The sequence below is a fragment of the Typopeltis vanoorti genome, chromosome 14, assembly GCF_054136105.1.
Source record: "Typopeltis vanoorti isolate ZY-2024b chromosome 14, IOZ_Tvanoo_1.0, whole genome shotgun sequence".
NCBI classification, from domain to species: domain Eukaryota; kingdom Metazoa; phylum Arthropoda; class Arachnida; order Uropygi; family Thelyphonidae; genus Typopeltis; species Typopeltis vanoorti.
This window is the reverse complement of record NC_143562.1, coordinates 49,844,412-49,863,356: the sequence shown is the minus strand read 5'-3', so window position 1 is coordinate 49,863,356 and position 18,945 is coordinate 49,844,412. Positions and strand designations below refer to the sequence as shown.

The following is an 18,945-nucleotide window of genomic DNA, read 5'->3' as shown; positions in this document are numbered from 1 at the left end:
GGGGAGATGAGTCTCACTTTCACCTCAACAGAGCTGTGAAAATCCACAGTCGCTGGGTATGGGCTACACAAAATCCGCATGCAGTCCAACAAAGTTCTTTACATTCACTCAAGGTTACTTGACTGAATGCAAATCTGTAAACCTGGCCCGGGTTTCAGCTTCATTTACCATATGAAGAAATCTTCTATGAGGACATTCGAGAGTCGGGTCCTGTGACCTGCTCAGTTAATGCCGATAGGTATCGCGATATCATAAACAATTTTGTTGTGCCACAGCTACAGAATCCCTGCGCATGGATTGCCCTTTTGATGCAGGATTGGCCCTCTCCACGCATCAGTTGATCCGAACAGGAGAGTCTTCGATAATATTTCACGGACGTCAGAGTGAACATCCGTGTGTTTTCCACTGCATGACTAACAGGTTCATCTGATCTGATTCCTCCTCTGACTTCTGGCTCTGGGGATTTCTCAAAGACAGGGTTTATCGGGATCATCTTGATAACTTGTCATCGCTGAAAGACGGCATAAGGCAGCATGAGCGAAACATCAGTGCCGACCAGTTGTGTTCTGCCGTTAAACCCAATGGCAAAGGATGCAGTTTGTGGCATACCGAGAAGGGCAGCAGATTGAAGAGTATATTTTTATTCACTTTCATTGTGCATTTACGGGCTGTACAATAAAAGTGAATAAAAATTTTGTTTTTTCCTTACACACACATAGAGAAGAATACTACATCTAAATTCGGTATATTATACAACGCCACCTGGTGATGATTATGGAACTACATTTTGTTTTCTCTCAGATTTCGATTCAGCATGAAGCACAATGTATTCATGAAAGATTTCACTGTATTTAGATCATTGTACGGCCCTCACCAAGGCCTTTTAAACAGAGATACTTTAATATTGATCACCCTGTACAAATTAGTACACAATAAAGTCACATATGAACTAACCGCACACATTTTTCTGTCGCGGTTTCATCTGAATTCGAAGCTTTTCTGCTGGACTTAAAACCACTTCAATGAGTAAGTGAATCTTGTCCTTTGGGTCAAGAGACCGGATGGTGAACCTACGAAGGATGTGAGATATAACAATTTTTGCTTCCATCATAGCCAATTTTTGCCCTGAAATAAAAGATTGAAAATGAAGTACATTTATTCTGAAGAAGAAGAAAATTTATAAAGTAGATTTATTCTGAAGAAGAAGAAGAAGATTTAGAAGTGCACGTGGAAAATTACATTGCTAATACTTACCGACGCAGTTTCTAGGACCAGCTGAGAAGGGTATGTATGAATAAGTTGAGAGTTTGCTGCGATTTTCTGGGGAAAACCTTTCAGGATCAAACATTTCAGGATTGGGGAATAGTTCTCGATCCTGATGGAAGAGAAATAGGGGAATGTAGCAAGGAGTGCCCTTAGGAACAACATGGCCATCTAAAAATGCGCAAAATTCTGAATATAACAATCCGTTTTTTGAATGTATTGCCTGTTAAAATAAATAAATAAATAAATATGGTTTTCAATCAATATTATTTCAAATATTACTTACTTATCTCTACATCTTCTTCAAAAATTCGTCCAATTATTGGAACTGAAGGATACAACCGCAGTGATTCCTGATAATAAAAATATCGCTGTACTTAAATTATATAAATGTAGTTTGATTATTTTTGTGTACCTTTTTTTTTGTTATTTCATATTTTGAAATATAAGCTCATAATTAAAATCGCACATCTTCTAGACTGATGAGTTTTTATCATTTCCCAGAATGTTTTCAAAACTTTTTCTAGTTTTTTTATTATTATACGACTACTACTAGTAATAATAATTTAAAACTTTTATAATTATTATTTTTATAATTTTGATTGTTCTTTAAAACAGTTTTTTCCGATTTATATGTTGAGCATAAATTTATTAAAGAGAAAATTCTGGCAATTATATTTATTATAATTGTGTACTAACAGGTGCAATACTTGCTTTAAATTGCAGTTTATTTACGAGGATGGCGAGGATATGGAAAGAAGTTCTGATAAACACCTATTACAAAAACGATATTAAAACAACTGATATAACCACAAAAAAGATCATATCTTGATACCCTTTAACCCCATGTTTCATCAAATTGTAATAATTTGTTGAAAATTTTTTTTTTCTTTTAGGATATATAAGAAGATGTCAGAGGTTTTGAAGAAATTCGAACTTTTCAGCCCAACCTCGTATTTTGATTAAACCCGTTTTCTTTCTTGAAAGCAACCCAGTATATGTTGTAAACACTTAGGTATTAATTTACTAAACTTAGTAAATTAATACCTAAGTGGGCTAAGGATTGTTTGTATGTTTGTTATGGCGGTAGTCTTATCTCATTCGTTGATATTAAATTTATGATCACCTCTCCTACAGACAGTTACCAACTGCCATATCCCTGGCAGGATTCGAAGCATCGGTATTTTGGTTAAGGAGAGGATTCGGTAACCACTACGCCTACAAGGCCAGTTAAGTTGATTAAATAAACTGTACGTCTAGTTATATAAAGTTAATTAACCGAAACGTTCATCCTTAATGAAATTAAAATATGAAAATCGTAATGAAATACAGACGATATGATAGTTTTCTTGCCATTTTAACAGGCTTACGTATCTATAGTAAGATTAAATAAGGATACTTTATTGCTCTTTTGATTTGCGTTTTGCCTACAGATTTTGTGTGAACCATTGAGCTTAAAAAAGTACACAATGCATTGTGTTAATATGAATTGATTTTGACAAGAGTACAAAGAGCAAACTACACCTTAGAAAGAAATTATTAAAATAATCGATTACCATGATTACACACTCCATATACTTCATTTCCCTGAGATCATTCATTGTTAACGCACGGTCGATATCATCTCTAAAGAGAAAATCTAACTCTTGTTGTATCTTCGCCTGCATTTCAGGATACAGCCCAATGTTATAAAGGGCCCAGCAAATGGTCATAGCAGTAGTGTCATGGCCCTGTACAAGAACACAGATTTTGAAACAGACATCAAATGGAATGAATATTATGGAAAGAAAAGGAAATACATTTTATATAAAATCAGTATGCGTTCTATTAATGAAAACTACGATAAAAAATGCTAAAAACGGACTGTTAGAATATTCAGATTAGAATGGCTATTATAAAATATCAACAGGTTAGCGTGTTTTTTTATATTAAAAACACGGAAATTAAGATGCTAACCGTAATGGGAATTTACCGCATACATAAAGGTGTCCACTTCTTCTATGATGTCTTCCTCACTCAAAGTGTTATAGTGGATGTGCTGGTCTAAGAGATGTTCTAAGAGTGCTCGTTTCTTTCTTGGTATCCCATTATATTCTTCCTTATCATGATCAATTGAAACTGGGTTTTTTAAAAAATCTTCTTTCTTCTCCTTTAGAATCTGTCAGTGATTAAAGCACTTCGTATTAACAAATAATTAAATGCTTAAAATATAATTACCAATGATTATCCAAAGAATATTTAGAGGATTTGAAATTTAAATCAATCTATTAGATGTAAAAAAATAGAGAAAAGCCACTCTCAGAAAACATGATTTGTACTGAAATTAAATCAAAGTGAATGGATAAACACTACGGGTGAATTTTTTACAAATCGAATTCATCTTCTGGTCCCTTTGAATTCATAGTATTTGTGTGAAAATTATAGAATTAACTGAAAAAAAAAGGGCCCAGCAAATAAAGTATTTTTCTTATATAATATTTAACTTCTCGGTAAAGTATTTTACTGAGTGGTTAAGTGACATAACTTGAACACAAATCGTTTGCTATTTCATTCATTTTCTTCCTTAAATTTTTATTACGAACTGCAGATGATTGCTGGCATATTTAATTAAATAATAAAGACATTTGTAAATGTGGTAGTCTGTACACGGGATAAAAATTCTAAAAACAAACAAATACCATCGTCATCGACCCAATTTCAGATAATTGAGAGATTTTTGTCAATGTAAATAGTAAAAATAAATATAAATAATCATTCGTGTACTGACTTTCTTGGTAAAATTCTTGAGAATTTCGATGTCTTTTTTATAGTGACGTCCTGACGAAAATAAATGGAAGAACATGAAATCGTTCCACAGCCACGGTCTAATGATACGGTAAAGAAACATCTCCGTTACTCTAGTTAAAAAGGGAATGAGAAAGAACAAATTAGCACTTCAGATCAATTTCAAAGCTTTTGGAAGACCATGATATAAGATATATACGATATATATATTGAAAAAACAAATTTATAATTTCAAAATTATTTTCATTTTTCAATAATTATAGTTCATTTCAATAATTCTGTTTCATTCAATAATTTCCATTAAGACTAATATATTTATTCCAGCGATGCTCCAGCGCCATTATCCCATCCCTGTAGTGGTTCTCAGTAAGATCTGCAAAATACCCTTCTACAGCTGAAATCACCTCTTGATTCGAAGACAAACGATGACCAGCGAAGAAGGGTTTGATAGAGTCAGAGAGAGCCAAATCTTGGGAATGGGACGGATGTTCCAACAAATTTTAGTGCAGATCCCTTAATTTTCCCACTGACAAAACTCCTTTGTGGGCAGGCGAAAGATGGTTATTTCTTCTGCAAACCACTCTTTTCGCACGATTTGTTTTCGTCTAGTCTGGTTAAAAGATCGAAATAATATTCCGCGGTTATTGGTTTATCCTTTTCAAGATAATTAATAAGCAAAATGCCTTTAGCATCCCAAAACAAAGATGCCATGACCTTTCCTGCTGATTGAACCGACTTTGTCTTCTTTGTCGCTGAACAACCGGCTTCTGTTCACTGTTTTAACTGCTGTTTGGATCCTGGTGTGCACTGGAGAATCCAAGTCTCATCCGTAGTAATAAATCGACGTACAAAATCAGTTTTATTCTTGATAAAACGCTCCAGGCAATGTTCAGAGATTTTCATGCGAGTTCGTTTTTGATCTCCTGTGAGCAAGCGCGGCAACCATCTTGCGCAAAGCTTTTTCATTTGAAGTTATTCATGCAAAATATATCCTACACATTCTTTTGAAATACCTATAGTCTCAGCAATTTCAGGCACTTTGACTCGCCGGTCATCCAATATCATATCATGCATTTTATTAATGCTTTCTAGTGTTGTTACACTTTTGGACGTCCTTCACGTGGATTATCTTCAAGGCTGTTACGGCCACATTTAAACTTGGCAGCCCATTTGTTAATTGTCGACAACGAAGGAGAAGAATGCCCAAAAAACTTCTATGAACTTCGATTGAATTGTTTTTGTCGTTAAACCTTCTTTTACCGAGAAGTTTATAACTCAATTTTATCCATTTCAAGGAATACAGCACTTTCGATTCAGACAGCTGTATAAAACAAACTACTCGATAGAATGATTTGCAATTTCACATGGATGCTTAAGACAGATGTACCAACTTAGAAAAAAAAGATCTTGCCGATAGCGTTGCCATGTATGATCGAGGCCAAGAACTTATCAGACCACTTCATATATATATATATATATATTTTTTTTTTTTTTCATTACCTTTAATTTTCTACAAATGGCATAATCACTTATATAAATATGATTGAAGGGTTCATACTAAAATTTAAAATTTCTTTGTTTAACTGATATTAAATTTAAATATAAATTCAAGTAGACTTACCGTTTGACTGCTTTTACATATGTATTGTCGTCGTCATATTGGGCATTGATCTTGACTCCCATGGCGGATTCTATGAATTCAAAATACAAATAGACTAAGTCTAAATAATATAAGCACCTAAACACAAGAAAGATATTTAATTAACCAAATATTTCGGCCTGGAAATAGCAGACCATCTTCAGTTGCACTACAAGAACAGTTTAAAAAAAAATACAAGGTGGAATACTAACAATAGATCATTTAAACAAGCCGCGTAAAAAGAAGAAGATGGTCTGCTATTTCCAGAACGAAATATTTGGTTAATTAAATGTCTTTCTTGTGTTTACGTGCTTGTATTAGGTCTTTATGTAACAAGTATTCTTAAAACATCAGATTAAGTCTATTACACATTCATAATGAATAGTATGTTTGACAACGAGGAGGAGAATTATATTAAGTAAAAATAATTTCATATTATTTTGTAAATTGAAGCTATGAAGATATTTTTATGTTTTGTGGGTCAGAAGGGAATTAAACATTAAAATACTTAAGTAATATGTAGAAAGTTCGAAGAGATACATGCTTTAGCTGCAGAAAACAATAAATATTCGTTCCTAGATGACATAAAGACAACGACTTGAGGACAGATTTAACCTTTGCTTTGAAACTCAGAGGATATAAGTTTAGAAACGAGAGCAAAAATTTATATATTTTACCTTTTTATATTTAATAAAAACTATAAAGACTTGACATCTTGCTTATACCTTTCGAATTTACAATCATAACTTCTCTACATATAGTTATGCATATCTGGAAGTGCATAAAGTTCTTGATGATCATAACAGTGCGACCTACAAATAAAATAATGTTTATTAGTATAATGAAATTTAATATGTTTTCTTCGTAATCTGGGAATGTCCACTGGTGCAACTGATTAACTTCAGAATTCTGAACACCCTTCCTTTATTATATCCCCCCCTAGGCTATAGCAAAGTTGATGACCATATTGTCAACTCGCCGTACAAACCCTTTTTTTAAATAAAAAGGGATGAAACTTCCTTAACTTCCTTCATAGTCATTTTTTACTTGGTAAATTTCCAGAAATACATTTTCAGCAATGAATCCGATGTTCTATTTGTGTCTAAAGGTGAATTTTTCTCTCATAGAATATATTGAAGTTATTGAAAATAATCAGACTCCAAAGGACTTCAACAGATCAGCAAACACTATTTCGAGAAAGAAAAAATAATTACTGATTTATAGATATAAACAACCAAAAATGTCCCCTCTTGAATCCGCAAATGCTTTCAAAATAACAGATCTCACAGATCTACAAATCTCCCCATCGTAGTTAGCATGGTATTTTGATATTAAAGATGAATTCAACTCAAACATCTGTGTACGCTGCTTATTATAGATTTTCGTTAAGGAATGAAATAGACTGCTACTATTTTGATGAGTTAAAGGTATGCTGGTTGTTGTTGTTGTTGTGTAATGAAACGTTTCTATAGAAAATATAGAATAGAGGTCACTGGATTTAGACTCAAATCCTGTTACTTATATGGGAAAACCACATAAAAATTAAAACACACTCAGTATCTGTGGATATCTCGTCTAATCAAAGATATGACGTTTGCTCAATTAGCTGTAGTTATTATGCACTATTTAAGTAAGGTTAAGTAAATCATATCTTCGATACAAACAGTAAGAAACGGAATCATTATTATACAAAGGATTAATTGAATGTAAACTTGTGTGTCATGATTATTGAATGCACAATGTGGATGCCATGCAGAGATTAGTTTTGCATGACATGCACGTATTCATGTGCAAATATAGTTAAGGAAACCGTTGTCGTCACAAAAACCATTACAATCCATTAATCATTTATAACAGCGAGAACGGAGGCAATGAAATTCAAAATGATATGGATTCAAAACAGCCAGAAAGCATACTTACCACATATGACATCCAAGCTGAATAATTTCACTACAGGAACGATATCGATCCACTCCTCCTGAATTTTTAAGTTCATCTGTTTAATGAAGATTGAAGATTGTTCATTCATGATTGGCAAGAATCCTTCTAATATGCTCGAATGAAATACTGGCGTCAAAAGTTTCCTTCGTTTCCTCCATTTGTTTCCAGTGCTAGAAAGAAAACGATTTGAATAAGTGATTAAGAATTCTTGAAACTTGATTATGTCTATATGTACACTCTTTTACTAGATAGTCATCAAAACATCTTTGACAGGAAAATAGATGCAACTACACAACATGCAAATAAGTTATGACTAAATCAGAATTTTGTTTGTTCACATAATTTATTACTAACAAACTTAACAATATTTCAATATATTTTAATTCCATTTCATTAATATAGCAAAATCATTTTACCTCAGCACCAGTCCATCGTTTAACCAAGCTTTCGCCAGATTATACTCGGATGTCTTAGAGAGATGGGTTTTACTGCTCAGCAGAACCTGCAATACAATGTGAAATCTTAAGGTCCTCATCAATGTAAACAAGAAAAGTTCTAGGTTTCTAGGGAATGATTAAAAGTAATATTTGTGGTTATTAAGATATGTTTGACTAAAGCTGCTTATACTTATTTGAATGATCTTGTAAATACATGCAATTCCATGTCATATTGAGCTCATATTACTCACGTTGAATTTCAATTCAAAGTTGAATCCGAACATGAATATTTCCTGAGCTAAAGTTTAAGTCGTATTCCTTTATTCAAGGACTTTGGACTCCACTTAATGGACAGATTTGCTAAATAGAGGAGAAAGGAAAGAATCTATTCCCAGTCCGTTCTTCTGTAAAAAAATTCCTATTGGAATGCACTATTAATACAATATTTGAAGAGATCTACTCTGTCAACTCTGTTCTATAGTAATTGTTTGGCTTCCGCTATTGGGAGTACAAAGAAAGTATCACATTTCATACAACCCACTAAAGACGTTGTGATAAAACCTTCCTTTCTATTCGAAAGCTGGACATCGTTAACCATCGTTAACAAGTTGGATTGTTCACCCCGGGTATTGTTTTTTTCTAATGTACATGGTCAGTGAGAGCCTATGTAGCTGAGTTGGAATAAGACTTAACCTCTTTCGCACGATTTCTGTTTCGAACGCCTTCACAGTGAAGTTTGGGGTTTATGCATGAATTGAGCATGAATCAGGATGTTCCGTCGTGTTTATCCGAAATACCAAGTATCTCATTGACAACTGGCTATACTATAGATGCCTGAAAAGGAGAGTGAGAGAGAGAATCTCCTGGAGGTTTAGTGAAAAGATACGCATACCAGCTACTGAATTAGAAACTTTTACTTTACGTATAGGCATGCAACTACCAATACCGATCCCCTTCAATTCCGTGAGCGCAGTTTTCGGCGAGATGACGGGTCATAAACAGCCTTCGTTAAATGTTTCAGTCAATCGTTGCACACAGGAAGCTCTGGTTGTCCTTACTAGCCTTCTCAGACAACGGCTTTCTCGTTCCTGACACACTCTTTTAGGATCACATTACGTGACAATATTGAAAAGTAAACACCAAGGATAACGTACAGAAGCTGCAGATATCACAGAAAGATGGAAAGAGTATACAGAATCCCTTTACAGAAAGGACTCCAAAATTACTGAGAAATTTGAAGAGCAGGATTAAACCCAAGAGCCAGTACCACTGGAGGGTAAAGTGAGGTAGGCACTGCAACAGCTGCCGAGTAGGAAAGCACATGGAGGAGATAGAATACCGATTGAGCTGCTCAAAGCCATGGGAGAAGAGGCAGTTAAAATTTTAACAGCTGTATGTCGGCAAATGTGGATCACAAGCCCTAGGGCAGCGTTTCCCAAATGGTGGGTCAATACCTGGCACCGGGTCACGAAAGCTAAATGCTGGGTCGCCTAAAAAACTCTCGAAAGCCTAGGTGTTTCCTTTTTTTTTTTTTTCACGAAACTCTAAAATGCAAGTAAGTAGTGGTTAATCGGGACTAATGAATAAATAATTGAATTAATAGAGACGAAAAACGAGCTCTGTCCGCGTCGGCGTCGCCATTTCACAGTCTTTTTGTTCGCTGTAAAGTAGCTGAACTAATGGCGAGGCTACACGCCGGCAACCACGCCACCATCCGAATCGTTTGGCGGTATAGCGTTTGTTTTACTCGCCTATCACGTACTCACTCTGCCTGTTCAGTTTGAGTTAAGCATCGAGAGAGAGCGTATTTTTTTGTATTTGCTGCTTAAGTGTACTTTGCCTGGTAGGTTCGGCTGAACAACCGTAATTATTATATTTTTTTCTAAATAATTTATTTCATTCTTTCCTTATCTCGCCTGCCATTATCCATTTAACGATGGATAAATGGGTAATAAAACAACAAACAAAAAATGTGCCGGTTACAAACTCTTCGATTAGCACCAAAGAAAAATCGAGTTCTGAGAACAGCACTAACAAACGGCCGCACGATATGTTGTCTACTACTCTTACATAAAAGAAGAAGAAGTGGATTACATACAATTCGGTTTTATCAAGGGTACTGTGATAAACCATTATGTGTTATTTGTTGTGCGGAACTTTCAAAGGAGTCCATGAGACCTTCAAAGTTGAAGCGACATTTGGAATTGAAACATCCGAACTATAGTAATTAGCCAATAGATTTCTTTATAAATAAAACTAGAGAAATAATAGCTACCAAGAAGACTATGTCTTCGAATTTTTCTCAGGGAGCTCAGTCTGAAAATCTTATAATGGCTTCTTATGAAATATCAAAATTAATTGCTCAAACTGGTTAATCCTCACACAGTTGCCAAGAAATTAATAGTTCCAGGAATCAATATTATCTGCCATCATGGAGATGGCAGATAATATCGAAGAAAATGGCGTAGGTCACTTAAAAGAGTGCAATTTTTTTTTTCAGATATTGAATCTATAATTGAACTTTCGCGTGATAGGCACTCAAACATATCTTCAACACAATACCACTGATGGATTTTTGGCTGTCTTGCCGTTAAGAGTACCCAGTTTTATAAGAAAAAGCGATAAAATTTCCACTGCCTTTTGTCACAACCTATAAGTGTGAAAGAGGTTTTTCAATATTGGTTTTTCTAAAAAAAATAAATATAGAAACCGAATGGGAGGCGAATCGGATTTAAGAATGAAGTTTTCATCTTTTCCACCAAACCTGAAGTTTCTAGTTAACAAAACAACAGCATCACACTTCTCAAATAAATTACTTGGCTTTAGTTTAATTTCTTTATATTTTTGTAAGAGTAAATGCTTCTTTATTATAATAATAATAAATGAAAACTCTATGAACATTCAAATCTGTTTTATTTTACCTATTGGCCATAAAAGGTTTAGTGGGTCACTAAGATGGAGTATTAAAATAACCGGGCCACGAAAAAAAGTTTGGGAAACCTTGGCCTAGGGAATGAAAAAAATCAGTTTATATACCTTTATTGAAGAAAGGCGATGCCAGAGAGTGCAAAAATTACAAAACTATAGCACTGATTTCTCATGCAAGTAAAGTCTTACTTAAGATCATTCAGAAAAGACTGGAGCCATTCATGAAGACAGAAATGCCAGATGAACAGGCAGGATTTCGAAAAGGAGGAACAAGAGATCAAATCGCCAATGTGAGATGGATAACAGAAAGAGCACAGAATGTCTACCTTTGTTTCCTTGACTATAGCAAGGCTTTTGACTCTGTAGATCATGTGAAACTGTGGAATGTGTTAAAAAATGGGAGTACCAGACCATTTTATTATCTTTCTGAGGAATCTTTATTGTGAACAAGAAGCTTCTGTCCGAACAGATCTTGGAGAAACTGAGTATTTCACAATAGGTAAAGGGGTGCGACAGGGATGTATTTTATGTCCGTGCCTGTTTAACTTGTACAGCGAACACGTTTTAAGAATGGCAGGGCTGGAGGGGTCTTCAGTTGGAATTAAAATTGTTGGATGAAATATTAATACTTTGAAGTATGCAGATCATACCACCTTGGTAGCAGAAGGCAAAGAAGGTTTGGAGGAACCTCTTATGAAAGTTAAAGAAGAAAGTGCTAAATATGACGTTAAACCTAACCTCAAAAATATAAAAGTTATGGCAACATGTGAACTTGAAGATTTTGAAGTAGATGGTGAAAAATGGAAGTAGTTAACAATTTTGTCCTCAACGGATCCTGAATTGATAAAGATGGGTATTGTACTGAAGACGTTAGAAGAAGATTATTACTCGGGAGGAATCGCAATGACAAATTTAAGCAGGGTGTTTAAAGATAAAGATGTCAACCTCGCAACAAAAATCAGAGTCGTGAAAGCAATGGTAATCGTGTGGTACTATATGGATGTGAAAGTTTGACCCTGAGAAAGAGTAAAAGAAAGAAGATAGATGCATTTGAATTATGGGTTTGCAGATGCTCACTAAGAATACCATGGACTGCAAAGCAAACCAATAAATCAGAGTTAGACAGAATAAAGCCATAATGCTCCCTCAAAGCTTGAGCATCAAGCTTTGAGGGAGCAATCATCAAGATTTGCTTGATCATCAAGCAAAAATTGTCATATTTCGTATATTATACGAGCAAACATCAGTCTGGAGAAGATGATGATTCTTACTAAAGTGTATGGAAGCAGGAGAAGAGGATGACTAAGAATTATATGGGTGGATGGAGTTAAAGAAGAAACTGGAATGCGCCTGAAAATTCTGAAGGATATGGCTAGTGACAGGTAGAAAACATAGAGAGCGTATGTTCATAGAATCACCAACAGTCGAAAACGACTCGATGGAACATAAAAACAACAACAACTTCATCAAGATGAAAACATGATTGATTCTTATTTTAAAACGAACCATTGAAAATCTTGGGCTGTCTTGCCTAGTTTTCTTTATATTAAAATGCTCGTATCGCCAACTAATCGACTCACAACCCTTTCATTTAATAGGATATTACTTCAAGCTATATAGTGGTTGTTAGATCACAAAGAGAGAGACGATGCCATGAGCTGTCTTTATTTTCAAGATTATTTACCGATGGATTTGTGTGTAACGCGAAGTAATAAATTTTTGTGTTGAAAAAAAAAACTTACACTTGTATGATAACAAAAATATATCTTTAGTTTTCAAGCTTTATAAAAGCTTGACAATCTTGACACCTACGGGAGTGAAATCCAGATCTGTTTCTACCCGAAAGTAAATATTGTTCTCAGTAACCTACTAAAAACAATCTTCGTTCTAATCCTATTTAACACACAAGAAATTACTCTTAAAAATTTTTAATTTTCATCCCGGAAAACAGGCACACCGGCTAGAGAACAAACGGGTGTCAAATAAAAACATGGCTCCACAGCTTTAGCGATGGATGATAATCGTTCGCAATTTAGCCAAATGCAATCACCAAAGAAAAAATGAGCATTTTTAAATAATTAAGCTATAGTTATACAGAGAGTAAGAGGAAGACATTTGTACTGTTTAAGAAGATGTTATATAAAGAACACAGAGAGATGGAAATTAAAATTCATTGAAGAAAGATTTATTAAACAAATGGCAGTCCAAATGGTACCACCGCATAAAACCAGATTAGGTTCTTTGACTGCTGGTAATTATTATTTTAGACACTTACCTTTGCTGTGTTCCATTTATATAAAATTAAGTATGGAAACCAAAAGAGCCACATGACTATCATGTCTTCATTATGATACAGTTGAAAATAAGCCAAGAATTCTTGCATAATATCTACATGAAAATGTGAATTAGAACAATACACACATAAAGATATAACAGTATAATGATGAATACTACACAGTACAACGTTTGATAAAACAATATCGGTAATTAAACTGTGAAAATCAAAATGTTTGTACTTGTTTTACCTATTTGAAATGTGAAACAATTTTAACTCTTAAGAACTTGGTACCTGAAAATTTGGTGTATGTGTATTGGGATAACGTTTCTTCATAAACCGAAGTATTTGAATAACTTCATGAAATAAAGTATGTAATATTTTATGTCAAAGAATAAATTGCGATCTTTTTCAGAACAGTCTTTTTATTATTACCTGCAACGTAGCACTCTAAACAAAATTTGACTTTTTTTGTGTGTGATTCATTAGTTTCTTTTAAGATGTATTCGTAGAACTTGTTTCCACATCTGAGGCTAATCACTTGTACGCAATCCGGGAAAGTTTCGGCTAAAATGTTCCAATGTAAATGTTCAAAGCTTTTCTGAGAATAAAAAAATAGATTAAAAAAAATAATAACTTCAATCTCTTCATCGGCATACTTAAAGAGATTATATATTCTTCTCTTGTTCCTGGAAGCCGGTAAAGCCCTTTGCAATAATTCAAGCATGGACGAATTCCTCTCCTGAAAGATCTTGAATTTCAAGGAAATTCCCTTGAAATTTCTGATATTTCATTTTAGCACGTGCTGCTCGTTATGTGTTTTAACAATAATCTCAGGAAACATGAATAAAAGAAACAAAATGAAAGTGTTCCCCCCACCCCTTTCTTTTCCAGAATCCGGTCTGCTGCAAATGCATTATCAAATAATGGCGCAGTACTGTACTATCTTTATTTCTAGGTTTACGACACATACTTCTAAATTTACATTATGTCGTTTGATACCTAAAAGAAAGCAACAGTGCCAGAATTTATTGATAATCTTTTTGTTATTTTCAATGACTGTTTAGCGTCTGCCTATAATATTGAGGGTAATAATATTACTGCTCAACAAATTAATAAATGCATATATTCTACGGTATGACGCAAAAAAAAGCAGTACTGTTATTAGACACCTTCTTCAGTACCTGCGTTATGTTATATGTCATTCGACTGCATTCACATTAACAAAAGACCGCGTGTAGAGTCCACGCCATGCCATTTAGCTGTAGCAATGGTGTTGACGTTGGAAGAAAAGACGTTTACTGCTGAGCATTGTTTTTATTCATACGGAGTTGGTAGAGCAAATGGCACAAATCTACCGCATGTTTGTGAACAATTTGTTCGTCGTTTTCGTAAGCGTGCCCCAAGCAAGAATATCACCATTGCCTTAATCGAGAGGATCCGACGTACTCGCAGTGTCCTGCTGCAATGCAAAGGGCATTTCGAAGTGACCACGAACTGTTAACACAAATGAGAATCACGGGCTTGTGCTGGAGCAAGTGTTACAGTCTCCGAAACACGGACAACTCCGAACAGTGAGAAAACTTGGGATACCGAGGTGATTAGTAAAGAGAATCATTAAGGAGCTGGGTGTTTTTCGTACGTCATTCAAGTGGGTCAGTATTTAACAGCAACGGATTACGCTGCACGGTGGGAATACTGTGCACGCGTACTGGCCAATGTCTATGAAGATCCGTCTTTCCTCCAAAATGTCCGTTTTCAGACGAAGGGCATTTCAATTTAAGCGGTCACGTAAACAGACGAGCCTACGGGCTTCTTGGGTTCTAGACCTGAATTTGTGAAAGAGAAACTTGTTCAAAGCGAGAAGGTCACCGTATACGGTATGCAGTTAACGGCCATGGCATAATTGCTCTCTACTTCATTGAAGGGGGTGGTGCAACCGTGACCTTGAATAGCAGACGCTACATCGACAATGTGTTCGTTGCCTTCACCTAGAATTGCGTAAGATGTATCACACAAAAAACATTCCATTTCATACACAGGTATTTCAACAGAACACTTCCCCGGGAGGCTGATTTGGAGGTTTACAGAATTCCCCTACCCTTCACGTTCACCTTCGTCTGGAACAAGTTGAAAGAAAGGATATTCTCTCATAATCAGCCTTCAAACCTTCGCATGCGTTACGAAACCTCTCTTCAAAGACAGGTGATCATTAAGAGCAGGTAATGTACTATCGTTAATGCTTTATTGTACTGGTTTTTGCGTTCATACTGTATAAATGAAATTAAATTCGGTGATTGTGTGGATCTTCGAAATACGGAATTCGAACCTGAAGTTGAAGAAATTTCATCACAGTTTTGGATTGCATACAACTTGAAACAGAGCATCTAGATAAAAAAGTAGAGCATGCGATGTTGGTAAAAAAACAAAATATTATCGCAATATTACTTCTCTCTAAACTATATGCTTATTTTTTTCTGTTTAGTTTTATACGATTATTGAATATACGCTAAGATGTATTTTACAACCCTACCTACGAAACCTTGTAAACGTATCATATATTTATTAACGTGGGTGTGCTAATGGTTTGATACCACTGAATCTTTGTTCTAACTTCAAAATATGAACATTTTCAAATTATCGCAGGTCCATTTAGTAGAAATACTCTGGCTTCACACACATTGAAAAATCATCCATCCCTTAAAAAATTCAAAAACATACACTGGCATTTGATTCCGACCAGCTTATAACAAAATCCCAAATTACCAACACACTACCCTTACACGGTACTATCATACTATAAGATGATTAGTTAACCTCTCGTGTATAGACCCAACATGAAAAAAAAATCCCATCCCACATATCGTATCGTAATGAAGATTTTTCATCTGCACCGAGAAATCTTTCCACCAAAGACTTCTGCGATTCACACTTAGTATTTCCACCAAGTGAAAATAATAATGAAATAAGCACAAATGAGATAAGAGCAGTAATATCAGGGTAAATGGAAGTGAATATGTTTTTGCAAAAAACATTTTAATTTACAACTACATCCATTAAGTTAAAAATAGTGACTGAAAAATCCAGCAGTAGTAGTTACTTCACTTCGTATTCCGGCTTCTTCAGTAGTTGTACATGGTAAATTTCTAGTGAATAGAACATTATTATTATTATTTTTATTAATATTAGTAATAATAAATTAATAATAACAAGTATTATTATTATTAATACACGACCTACGACAACTCTCTACATCTCCACACCCTTCAACAACTCATACGGTTCATTTGTGAGATCACATCAGATACACACGCAACTCAACAACCTACCAAGAAAGTTAAAACACGTAGATAACTACAGAACATTAAAAAACGAACTCTGGAAAATATACCAACAAAGTTAAGAAACCATTAACACTAATATACACGTCACAAATCACTAGCATCCAATGCCTACATCCCATACATAAATAGTAGCAACAACACAAAGAGTGAAGGCTAAATCCCACTCTCTTCCCACTCTCAGCTAACCCCAAGCTTCGAAATAGGTGGGATTAACTTGCCTCACTCATCTACCAGAAATCATTATAAGCAAATACAGAAATTTGTATGTATAATCATTCTTTCTCTTCTTTCTCAATTAGTATGTTTGTGCGAAATAGAAAATATAATATTTCAATTGTATATGTGTAGCTGTGTATAATCACACTTTCTCAAACTTCGAAGGAAAAAAAAAGTGAACCGTAACATGTAATATTATTTAAGTTGTGCAACTGTGAATTATATAATTGTAAATTATTACTATGATTATTATTTATAAAAAAAGAAAAAAATATGTTATCATCATCATTATTATTGGAATCTCATCATTGTAAAAAATAAAGTATATATGCAGCACTTAGTGCAGAACCTTGTTAAATAATATATTGAATGTTACTCAAGACGATTATTTTAAATATGTAAATATTTGAGAGATCAATAAAAAAAATATTATTATTTTGCATTTGCAATAACCATCAATAATACAAACAACAGAATTCTTCCAAGATAAAAGAAATGGAAGCAAAACGTAATTGGACTTGTTATGAACTTGGAAAAATATTCTATAAAAACAAAGACAATGGTATTTGGTGAGAAGAAAATGACACAACAGATACAAGTGAATGGAATTGATATATGAAATAGAACAATTCACATATTTGAGAAGTAAAATGACATATGACTTGGACTTTAAAAAAGAAATAAAGATCAGGATTGTAAATGGAAGAACAAATCTTAAGGCCATGGATCACATCTGGAAAAGTAAAGCGATCAGCCTGTAAACGAAATTAATAGTACTAGAGACATACATCTTTATTGATGTACTGAATGAATATGAAACGTGGGTAATAAATTAGGAATCAAGAAAAATAATTTTTACATTTCATAGAACTCGTTACTGGAAGATTCTAAGAAAATAGGATGGGTATAGAAAATCACAAATGAAGAACTATGTCGGAAGATACAACTAGAGGAGAATCTAATGCAGAAGATTATACAACAGAAGCTGCAATTATATTTGGACGCATCTGCTGGATGAGAGAGGATCGGATGATAAAACATTCATGTTGGGTATTATGGATGGTGTAAATAGAACTTTTAAACATAATTTTTTAAATAAGTAAAATTTAGAAATAAAAAAATTAAAATCTGTAAACAGAATTTTTAAATAGAGAATTTTTAAAGTAAATTTAAAACGAAACATTAACGAAACGAAACAATTTTTTAAAGCTTTTATATATAAGAAAAACTAAATCATTTAACAAAAATTCCCCTTTTATGTTTTTTTAATACTCAAAATAATAATTAAATTTGTTTGGAACAGCCTTCCTTCCCCTACAAAACATTCCCCAAAGACTACAACCTGTAGCCCTTCATGAGGAACATCAACAAATTACTCTACTCTTATCGCAAACTGCACAACATTTACTTCCTGTATGCCTTGCTGTAGAGAATTGAAATTTTTGCGTCTTAAAATATATACACATATATACATGTATTTAATCCACTTATTCTGATCCTAATCATAAGACCCTCTAATGACGAAGATATTTCCTTAATTAAAATTACAAGTATAATGAATAAATAATTACATATTCATATAAGTTTTGTAAATTCAAATTAATATTTCGTTTATTTATTTTCTATTATAAAAAAGGCAATTAGCCTCCTAATTGTAACGTTTAATAACACTATTTTCTCTCAACTATATTTTACTAAAATGCAAGACTACATATATATTAATTTAATGATTTTTATGCTTATTGAAAACGTTTCGTATAAAATGAAAAATGCTACACTTACATATATTAGCATTCAATTTTCTAGTGCTTCTGAAAAACCTATAAAGAATATCCAAGTTTCCTATTAGAACGTAAGGTAATGGGCCAGGTACATCACGTAAGACATGGTTACATTGATGATGCATCAGGTATACAAGCAGCAATCCCACACACAGAAGACCAACACATAATTCAGACGCAAGATTATCAAAAATCGTTTCTAGAATGATTTTAATCATTTTATGCTGAATTATTCTTCTTTTGAATGCAAAAGTTCTTCGGTAATGTGTTTTGCATATCTTGTCGGTGCGTAGAAACAAATGTATGACCGGACCTGACAGGCTAATGCAAGAATACT

The 18,945-nt window shown here is 34.0% G+C and overlaps 1 protein-coding gene across 1 annotated transcript; it reads right to left on the bottom strand.

Moving 5' to 3' along the window:
- Positions 1-949: 949 nt before the first annotated feature.
- LOC150099449 (cytochrome P450 4V2-like) lies at positions 950-18,711 on the bottom strand. The gene is made up of 11 exons (XM_090404362.1): positions 18,610-18,711; positions 13,268-13,380; positions 8,044-8,129; positions 7,607-7,797; positions 5,669-5,738; positions 5,548-5,557; positions 3,236-3,421; positions 2,820-2,993; positions 1,550-1,616; positions 1,255-1,434; positions 950-1,125 (listed from the first exon to the last, which is right to left on the bottom strand). Exons 2-11 carry the CDS (start codon positions 13,373-13,375, stop codon positions 950-952), a joined length of 1,248 nt encoding a protein of 415 aa, XP_090260488.1. The 5' UTR covers positions 13,376-13,380; positions 18,610-18,711.
- Between the last annotated feature and the right edge of the window lie 234 nt (positions 18,712-18,945).